Here is a 10,131-nt window from a genome sequence, read left to right as displayed (position 1 = left end):
AGGGGAGGAGGAGAGGAGGAGGAGGAGGAGGAGGAGGAGGAGGAGGAAGAGGAGGAGAAGGAGAAGGAGAAAGAGAAGGAGAAGAAGAAGAAGACAAGAAGGGGGAGGAGGAGGATAAGAACAATTTTAGGAGAAGGGGAAAGAAATGACACATTCAGAATCTGAATCTTTGAGCTTGAGGTTCCTATAGGAGACATTCAGGACAACTAGATGTTAGGGTCTGGAACCGTTGAGTTGCAGTAGTGGATAAAGCCTTGCAAAGGCAGAGCAGTGTTAGAAAGTGTGCAGAATGAGGAGAGTAGAAGGCAGTGTTCAACCTTGGAGAACATCAACATTTAATAGAAACAAAAAAGCCTACAACAAATGCAAAGGGGTGGCTAGAAAGGTAGGAGGAAAACTAGGGGGAAAGAGATTTAATAGTAGCCAAGTGGGGAGAGAATGTTGAAAGAAGAGAACGGTCAATTATACCCATTACTGCTGAAAGGTTCTCTAGGGCAAGGAAGAAGCAACAAGAAGGTCTTTTAGGACATTGCTTGAAAGACCTTCAGCAGAATTATAAGGACAGCAAAGCCAGGTGGCCTGTGAAAGAGGTGTGGATGGGATGTAAGGCAGTAAAGTCAGAGGGTGGTCCAGTGTTGATGGCGCCCATTTGCTCATTACTGTAGACCCATTGTCTGAAGCACTTTATGACACATTGTAGGTACTGACACACAGTAGACATTTGTTGAATAACATATATTGAATGTAAGATAGGATGGTGGCTACGATGGTAAGGTCCAGGAAGTTTTATTTACTTGGTTTATTATTATTATTATTATTATTATTATTATTATTATTATGATATCTTAAATTCTGGGGTACATGTGCAGAACGTGCACTTTTGTTACATAGGTATACATGTGCCATGGTGGTTTGCTGGAGACACACGAACACATTAAATGCTGAGAGGAAGAGCCCATGCTAAAGGAATTCCAGTTATAGGAGAGGCAGTAATTCATGAAAGAAGATCCCTAAATGGAGCAGGGAAATCTTTATATGCCCAACAACAAGTAGAAGGATTTGAGGGTCTGTGACAGGCAAGTCTCCTCCTGGGTCACACAATTGAGAAAATTCTGGTCATTATCCAGTAGTCTTCCTTGTCTGTCCCACAGACTGAATTTGTGGATTACTCTTGTGAGTATGGGCTTTGAGCAAAGGGTGGTGCCAGGCCCATGATACCATACAGACTACCTGCCACAGGCAGGGGCACACCATAAGTACTGCAGCAGTTTATGGAAGCACAGTTCAAAAGAGACTTTGACAGTCTAGATGGTGCTCAACAAGAGGAGACAAGCAGGTGGGGACAGGTCTGAAACAAGGACAAAGGAGTAGATTTAGTCCCAAGTACCAAAGGACAAAGGGTGTTGACCTGTTCTCTGTCACCCCTGAGAGCTAAAAGGTGGGATTTTTCAGGGAGGAAGACTTTGTTCAGCTCAACAAATGGTTCTTAAAGTCTTGGTCTTTTCTTCTCTTTTCTTCTCACTATATAACCTCTCCTTAAGAGACCTCTCTGTCCCTGGCTTCATGGCTGATGACTTCAATTCTGGGTTGGTGCATGAAGATAGGCTTAAACCCATACATTCCTACTAGACATCTCCACTTGAATGTTTCTCAGGCACCCCAAACTCAACTTGTCCAAAATAGAAGTCATCAGAAACGTGAGTCAACCTCGACTCTTCCTTGTCTCCCAATCCCAGGATCCAGTTCATGATCAAGTCAACTTTTCTTCATCCCACTGCCACCAGCTTGGTCCAGGCCACCACTGTGACCTGGCTGGACACTTGTCAATGGCCACCCATGAATCTGCCTAAATCTGCTCTTACTTCCTTACAATCTATTCTCCTCACAGAAGCCAGACAGATCTTTAAACAATAAAAATATGATGACTCCCCTGATTAAAACCCTCCAATGGCTTCGTGGTTGCTTTTAAGAAAAGAACAAATAGAGTCTGTTTCAGAGGGTCTAAAATGTACCACTTGATTGGGTGCCTGGCTCCTTCTTCAGTTTCACCTCCCTGACTCTCTGCCCTCAAGCTACCTGGTCTTGTTGTACCTTGAATCTGTCACCTATACCTTCTTGCTTCAGGGGACTTCACACCCTTTCTTCCTTCTTCCAGCCCCATCCTCCAGGCCCCTGTCCGCCTTCCCTGAGGTGATTCCTCATTCTTCAGGACTCCTTCCTGCAGAACTCATCTCACCTGTCCCACCCTAGAAAGCCCTCCTCTCCCCCAAGCCAACACACCTCTCTTAACCTGCCTGGTGGCAACCAGTCCTTCTTTCCTTCATCGTACATATCCAGGCGGTTATTAAATAACTCTATTCTAGGCTGTTTAATATCTGCCTTTCTCACTGGACTATGGGTTCGATGAGGGCGAAGCCTTGGTTTTCTTGTTCCCCATGGCATTTCCAGGGCCTTAGGAGTAACTGGATAAATGTGGTTTAATAAAAGAGTAAATAATATTAAAGCTGCATAGCAAAGGAATGATCACCCTGTCACTGGAGATATATAAGTGGGGGTGGATCAGGGATGTTGCCAATGAATCCTTTCCATGGACAACATCTAACACAGAAGTGCCAAACAAACCACTTTTCCAGGGAAGAAGTCATCCCTGATAGCAGCATTTTCTCCTCCTGTGTCCTACCCCACCGCAGGCACAGCAAGAACAGGTTACCTTCCCCAGTGAGCGTGGTTCTGGAGCCAGGCGCTGGGGCTGGCTTCTAGTCCATGCATCACCGTGTCTCCATAGTCCATAAAGGGCTTGTTAAGCCTGCAGAAGAGAGTGCATAGACAATTTCCAAGAGATAGTTTAGCCTAAAATCACATGGTCAAAAGTCAGGAGACACAGAACAAGGAAGGACACAGTTAAAGAGCAGAAAGAACACAGGGCAGAGACCTCAGGCTTTGACACTCAGCAGTAATTCCTCAGTGGCTTGTTTTCCTTACCTGTTAAATGAGGTGGAGACTACACAGCAAGAATCTAATGCACACCTTGCATGGGGATGGTAGTTTTCATATCCATGATCCCATTGGATCCTCATGACCATTCTCTGCACAGTTTGTGCCCAGTTTCCAGAGGAGCCAACCAGATAAGCACAATGGCCTGACTGAGATCTCCTAAGGAGCCATGCAGAAGAGCCTCACCTGAGCTCCCTGCTCCTGAATGCTCTTCTCTCTTTCTTGGCCTTATTGGAGAAAACTAAGAAGTAAACTTCTATCATGCATAGGATGTTTCTGGGCTGTCCCTGAGAACCATGTACCGAAGGAATTGACACAAGGAGGCTGTTTTCCTCACCTCTTACAGAAGCGCTGGGCACACCTGACCAGGATGTGCATACAGTGGCAGGCGATTAAGCCCATCACCAGCAGACTGAGTGGGCCCATCTGGAGGAAGGGAAGGCAAGGGGTGAGGGAGGAGAGAAGAGAATGCATTTATGAAGAATACTGCAAGCTGGGATTGGTAGCGCAGATATCATGCAGGACTCAAATAACTCTCTAGCAAACTGGGTTTAAAGCCCTTTTTGTAGCAGTAACAGCTATTCTTTCAAATATGACCTCAAGTAATATTCCAATAAAGCATTTCATAAAGCAATTACAATGGGGTATACTGATGGGAGTAGGGGAACACAGAATCCTGACCATGTGTGCACTTTGTGGCCCCTGAAACATCCCCAAGGAGACCTGGTCCTCTATAGAGCATACTTGGAAAACTGGGCATAGTCCAATCCTTGCATTCTGCAGGGGAGGAAACTAAGGCCCGCAGAGCAGGCAAATGACTTACCAAGGGTATAAAGTCTGTGGCAGAGCCAGAACTCAAACCCAGGCTAGATGTCTAGACCCTAACCCTGCACCAAGCTGCCTCCCAGAAAGACTGCTCACCACAGGTTGCTAAACTGCTAGAGCCTCTCCTCTTACTTCCCTTCTGCAACTGACCATAAAGCCCCCACATGTGGCGCCTCTCTTACCAGGATGCCCGCGTTCTTCACAGCGAGGGATAGTCCCAGGATCCCTGTGCCCATGTTGCCTTTCACCAGGTGAATCAAGGCCTGGATCACTCTAAAGGAGAGGAAGGAGATGTGAAGTATGGGTGTGTGGAGGTGAGAAGATCCAGCAGTCATTCCCTCGCAGCATGCCAGCATCTGATAGGCGGGCTCCTAGCCATCTCTCAGTCCATGTGTCCTTGCCTGGCACATCTGGGTCTCCTGTAAGGTTACCAACCATCCCAGTTTGCCCAGAACTGTCCTAGTTTTAGCAGCTAACACTCAATATATGCTGCAACACTTGCTATATGAGACACTGTGCTAGGTGCTTTGAATGAGTATTATCTCATTTAATCTTCTTGCCCAGGCTCTGACAAAGATACGATTATCATCTTGCAGGTGAAGAAACGGAGGCATAGGGATTTGTTAATGACTTATCCACGATATATTGGGGAGCCAAGATTTAATGCAGGCCTGCTTCAGAGTCCCTGTTCTTCACTCCTACTTCTGCTGAGCTGCCTCCCAGGGATAAACTCAGACAGCGTAAGTAAAGAAAAAACCCCATTTCATAACTGAGGAAATGTAGTCTCAGAGCGGGGCAGAAACTAGCTCAATGTCGTAAAACTAGTAGTAGAGACAGGCTTGAACTCAGAGAAAAGTGAAAAGGGCAGGCAGAAAGAAGAAATCATTATGACTTCTGAATAAACAGGTCAAATGACTGGGTCCCCAGATGGGATCTGACGGGACATAATCATTGAGCTCCAGAGGGGTTTCTTTTCTCAGCCCAGGGTATCAGGGCTGGAGAATGCACGCCTCCCCTCCCCCAAACAAAAACTCAGACCCTTCCTTTAAGACAGATGTGAAGGTTTGCCCAGAGGACAAGGTCTAAACCATGAGGAGAAAAAAATGTTTCAGGGAGGTACCCTCTCTATTAGTGGAATTACAAAACAACCTATTTCTACACGTTTTTGTACCTGGACCAGGTTAAGTCAAGGTGACCATGGGACTTACACGTGCAACTTTAGAAACTTTGGAAATTTCCCATGAGAGCCTTCTGGTTAGGAGACTTATTCTTTGTAAAACAACAGAGGTACTTTGGAAGGAGCCCAGTCTCTGGGATTTGACAAACCAGAGATTGAACCTCCAGGCCACGACTTAACTAGCTGTGTCATCTTGGGCAACGTGTTCAACTTTGTTGACCCTCTGTAAATGTCAGGAGTGATGCTATTTTTAAAAGATGCTATTTTAAAAGAATCTATGGGCAGAGGCTCAGGAAGCTTCGTATTGAAGCTCTAAACCCTCTAGCTTCCTGAGTCTCTGTACATAGATTAATCAAGGGTTAAAGAGAACAATCAAGGGAGAAAGGGGGTGGAGAGTCCCCGCATGCCTTTCTCCCTGTGGGTGTCCACATCGCTGACTGAGCACTACACCCTACTCGCCAGGCCGGCAATGGGCTTGTTTTGCAACTAGGAAAGGGTCAGCGGGTTACTTTGGAAATTTCTAACTAAAGGACTTAGGAAATCAGAATTTAACTATGGGCCACTCAACCAACTTGAAAATATAGCGCGGTAAGTCATGCAAAGCACCAAACTGGGAGTTGGGAGACGTGGGTTCCAACTCTAACTCCTTTCTTTGGTCACCTTGGACTGTCATCTTATTCACAGCAGCCAGCGCTTACAGACACTGTGTCTGGGGGATTTATTCTCAAATCTCCCAGGAGGAGAGAGCTATCATTGACAGAGGAGAAACTGGGCACAGAGAAGTTCTAGCATTTGCTCTAGCTAGTAAGTAGCTAAGTGGGAATTCGAGCCTGGGTGAGCCAACCCCATCATTGCCATGCTTACCCAGCCCGTATTTGGCTTCTCCCCAAGCCACAAGTCTCCCTTTAGCTCTCACTTGCTTTACTCCTTTGATCCTTAAGTTGCTGAAATTGCGACCAAACCTTGTATCAGTTCAGGACACAAGAGATAGGTGGTTCCCTCAAGGCCTCTGACTGAGAAATGCCTCTATTTAGCAGTGGCTGGCCCCAACTTATAGACAGCTCACTCTAAGGGTCACTAATACTTAGCAACTCCCAGGACTAGCCCTGGGGCAACAGCACTGGCAGCAGGGCAGTCATTGTGTCCATCCCTAAATTGTCCTGCCGGATGGCTATGGGGAGGGGCTTTGCTTGCCCCTTACAGTCCCTCCCTGCAGTGCACCCCCAAAAAACACATCCTTCGATTTTGTTTCCATGCACCCTCCTTTAGTTCACACTGCCACCTGTTTCGCATATCAGAAAACTGGGACTTAGAGAAGGAGCAGAGCCACCACTTGAACTCAGGCCTTCTGATTCTCTGTCCAGTGCTCTTTCTACTATGCTAGTGGCACAAAAACTTTCTTCTTAAAGCAGCAGAACCTCTTCACTACCACACCCCACACCTTTTTTTCCTAAGTAAATTAGCAAGTCTGCTTGGGTGGTAGGGTCAGGTGTGGGGAAGCGAGCTGCAGCCCTGTAACTCGGCTTCCCTCTTTTTTTGTGTTTTGAAAGCCTAGTGAAAACCCCCCACTCCCCACCCCCTGGAAAGTGGAAAAAACTAGAACCTTCCACAAAGTGTGTTTTTTAGTGTCATCTGTGCTTCTCAGTTGAAGTAGAGGCCAGGCTTACTGCAGGAAGGAGGCAGGAAGGAGGCAATACTTAGTGGTCAGTGAGGCCACTGTGGTTTTAAGCTCAGGACTTACCTTCTCCTCCAAGAAGTTAGGGATTCTACCTCTATCCCCAACATTAACATCGCTGGCCAGGAACAAAAATGTGGCTTTAGGGCCAGCACTGAATTCTAGCCCCTATCCTAACAATGACTCAGTGTATGGTCCAGGGTAACTGAGCCTCAGTTTTCCCACGTGTACCTGTTGGGGGCTGGATCACTATATCCCTAAGGGCTTTTCTGACAGCCTTTACTTCTGCGCCTTTAATCTCTCAGCTTGACTCAGCCCATGACTGCACCTTTTGCAACCTTGGTCTTTCATCTGCACAGTGGGTTGAGGGTCATACACACCCACGTCAGGGTTTTTGCCAGTGCAAGCTTCAGGTTAGAAAGCGGAAATAGGGATGGCAGAAAACAGCACTCACGTTATGCCCTTGGTCTTCTTCAAGCCTGGTGACTCTGAAGGACTTTCATCCAAGAATGTAGAGTCCTTGTTCTCCAACTTCTTGGCACTTTCAGGAGGCGACATAAGGTCCAGTTTGACAGCAACGGCTCCCTCGGTACTTTTTGTCACAGACATGACTGCTTAAGAAATGAGGAGCTCAGGGTGACTAAGAGGTCTGCTCTGGAAGGGGAGAAGCAGGAAGGTGTCTAGTATAGATGTACACCCCAGCACAGTGATGTGTGCCCGGCCTGGCTCCGGCCAAGCTGGAACAAGGCCCCGCCTACCTCCCTGGAGGGCACCTCTTCCTGCCTGGAGAAGCCAGTGGAAGAGGACTCCTGGGAGGAGGAGGAGAGGAAGGAGGGATTTGGAAAAGGCATCACCCATTCTTATTGGTATTACTTAATAATAATCCTAATGATAACTATTATACTGATAATTTTAATAACGAATATCTATTAAGACCTTTACTAAGAAATAAGCAATCTTCTAAGTGTTTTATCTACATTTTCTCATTTAACCCTATCAATTAAATAAGGAGAAAACTGAGGTTTCTTGAAGTAAAGGAAACTGCCCGAGGTCAGACAGCTAGAAAGTGACAGAGTTAGAACCTAGCCCAATTTGTCAAGGTTTTCAACCAGTAACCTATTTCTGCCTCCAAGAAAATACCTACAAATCCCTCTCCTTTTATTCATCTCAAGGTAGAGGTTTCCATATCTCACTGGCTCCACAATCTGCTGTAAGACATGCCTTCTGGGAGCACCCCATTCTTAAATTAAAACAAAAAAGGGACAGTCACTCACTTATCTCTAATTAATTCTTAGCTTTTGTGAGGCTCCATGGAGTGAGTAAAGGGTGTTCTTTTGGAAACGAGGAAGAGGCTGAGATTGTATGACTCCCGGCCACATTTCGCTGGGAAAGACACTGGCGCCAGGAGGTGGTGAGATTTGTCTAAGGTCACACATGACATCCAGGATAGAACTCTGCAGCTAAAGACGGTCTTGGGCGTTTCTCTAGTATCCCACTCTCTGTCATTATCTCTGCTTCAGTGCAGATGAACAGGCCAAAATTTCCTCCTCCCTCAAAATTACAGCTTTTGACTCAAGCCATACCCCTCTCTCCTCCATCATCTCATAACCAAAACTAACATTTCTTAAGGGCTTATTACATGCCATGAGCTTTGCTTAGCTAATGTCACTGCTAACTGGTAGCATCCAAGACAGATTTGTCAGGCCCCTCCCTTACATGGGGCTCTTTCCAAGGTCCTATATGCAATTTTGAACGCACAATTTTGTATTGCTTTTTTCTTAAAGAGGTCTTCCTTAACACTACTTTCCCCTTCTCCATGGGATAAGCTTCAAGCTCCACAAAGCCTGGCTACTTCTCTGGGTAGCTTTGTTAGTTTGTTCTTACAGATGTGGAAATTGAGGCTCAGAGAGGTAAAGAATAACTTGCTGGAGATCACAGCTGGAATTTGGTAAATCTGAACTCCCCGCTAGCCAGATTTTTTTTTTCATTGTTGTTGTTGTTTGTTGTTTGTTTTGTTTTTGTTTTTTGTCTGAAGCCTGCAGCTTTGACCACAGCACTATCTCCTTTGTTTTAATACTGGCCCCACCCTGCAAGTTTCTTGTCCTGAATCAACTGAAACACTTGCTGTGATTTGAGAAGCGCTATTCCCTTGTCTGGCACCATTACATGGCAGTATGGCTGGTCTTTAAAGTAGCAGGCTGCATCCTGTGACCCGCTCGTTTACAGCCTGAGATTCCACTATTTAAATTTGTAATCTCAGATTTAAGGTCGCAGGTGCAGCTCTGTGTTCCTGCTCGAACAAGGTCAGTAAATAAGATTGTTGAGGAGCTTGCTATGTTTAGAGCTAGCCTTCCTCTCCAGGTGGTGAGAATAACTCTGAGTTATCTTCAGGCCTCTTGGAAAGGGGTGGCTGGAATATCAGCGTTTGGCCAGAGCTCTTCCCAGGCATCATTAGTGGAAAAAAAGGTGGGGGTCTAGATCCCAGCTCATTGCACCACCTGTTAGCAGGCAGGAGGTCTTCTCCCAGGTTGGGGATGTCCAAAATAAGCCCTTCTAACACGGGTGGCCCAGGCATTTGAACCCCTGGGTTCCACTATGGCTCTAACCACGAAGCTGTGGCAACCCTTGGAAAGATATTATTCCCCTTCAAACTCCAGAAGCTGGAGTTTGGAAGCTTTGGAAGATGGATACTAGATTGTAGATGACTTCCAAAGGCATGAGAACCCCAAGGGCTTGGATGGGGTGTTCGGTAATGCTGAGATGCAGGCCAGCTTTTCTTGGGTGGGGCAGGCAACTGGTGAAAAGACAGCCTGCCCACTAGACATCTTCAAAAAGGGTGGAGCAAATGGGATGTAAATAATGATAATAATCTCTTATGATCCTTTAGAGTAAACACAGAGCCTTGTTCCTTTCATGGCTTATGACAGTTTTGAAACATGGTGTGCATCAAAGCATCTGAAGAGATAATAAAGAACAGAGATTCAGATTTGTTGAAGTAGGATAGAATCTGTGCCGTGATATTTTTCCCAAGTTCATCAGGTGATTCTGATACTGGCTAAAGTTTGACTCCACTGTTCTGTGGAGTGGGAATAATTGCTTCCTTTTTAATAGATTAGAGAACCAAGGCAGAGAGCTGGGAAATGATTTGCCTGAGGTCGTATAATCTAGTAGAAATGATCACTAGTACTAGAAGTTGGAGACTTCAGAGACAAAATGAAACCCCTACCCAGATGAAAAGTCATCACCCTATTCTCGCCCCACTGCGTACCTCCTCATAGTACCTCCTCATGGCTGATGACTGTGACTCCTCTTACCCCCATCTAAATAATAATGATAATAGAGACTCACATGTATTGAGTCTATTCTATGTGCCAACCTCTAGATGCAGTGTGTTACATGAGGTAGCCACTATGATTACTCCCATTTTACAGATGAGGGAACTGAGGCTCAGAGGGGTTAC

At 46.0% G+C, this 10,131-nt stretch overlaps 1 protein-coding gene across 1 annotated transcript in view; it reads right to left on the bottom strand.

Moving 5' to 3' along the window:
* LOC108532028 (proton-coupled amino acid transporter 2) overlaps window positions 1–7,410 on the bottom strand; it is a 71,037-nt gene extending 63,627 nt beyond the window's left edge. Inside the window, exons 1-4 of the mRNA XM_017875740.1 lie at window positions 7,126–7,410; window positions 4,002–4,092; window positions 3,332–3,420; window positions 2,711–2,806 (exon numbers count right to left, since the gene is read on the bottom strand). Coding sequence (XP_017731229.1) covers window positions 2,711–2,806; window positions 3,332–3,420; window positions 4,002–4,092; window positions 7,126–7,280 — 431 coding nt within the window. The 5' untranslated portion in view covers window positions 7,281–7,410. The remainder of the gene's footprint in view (window positions 1–2,710; window positions 2,807–3,331; window positions 3,421–4,001; window positions 4,093–7,125) is intronic.
* Between the last annotated feature and the right edge of the window lie 2,721 nt (window positions 7,411–10,131).

This window comes from Rhinopithecus bieti, unplaced genomic scaffold (genome assembly GCF_001698545.2).
Source record: "Rhinopithecus bieti isolate Rb0 unplaced genomic scaffold, ASM169854v2 scaffold_7673, whole genome shotgun sequence".
Taxonomy (NCBI): Eukaryota; Metazoa; Chordata; class Mammalia; order Primates; family Cercopithecidae; genus Rhinopithecus; species Rhinopithecus bieti.
This window is presented reverse-complemented; position numbering and strand designations above follow the sequence as displayed.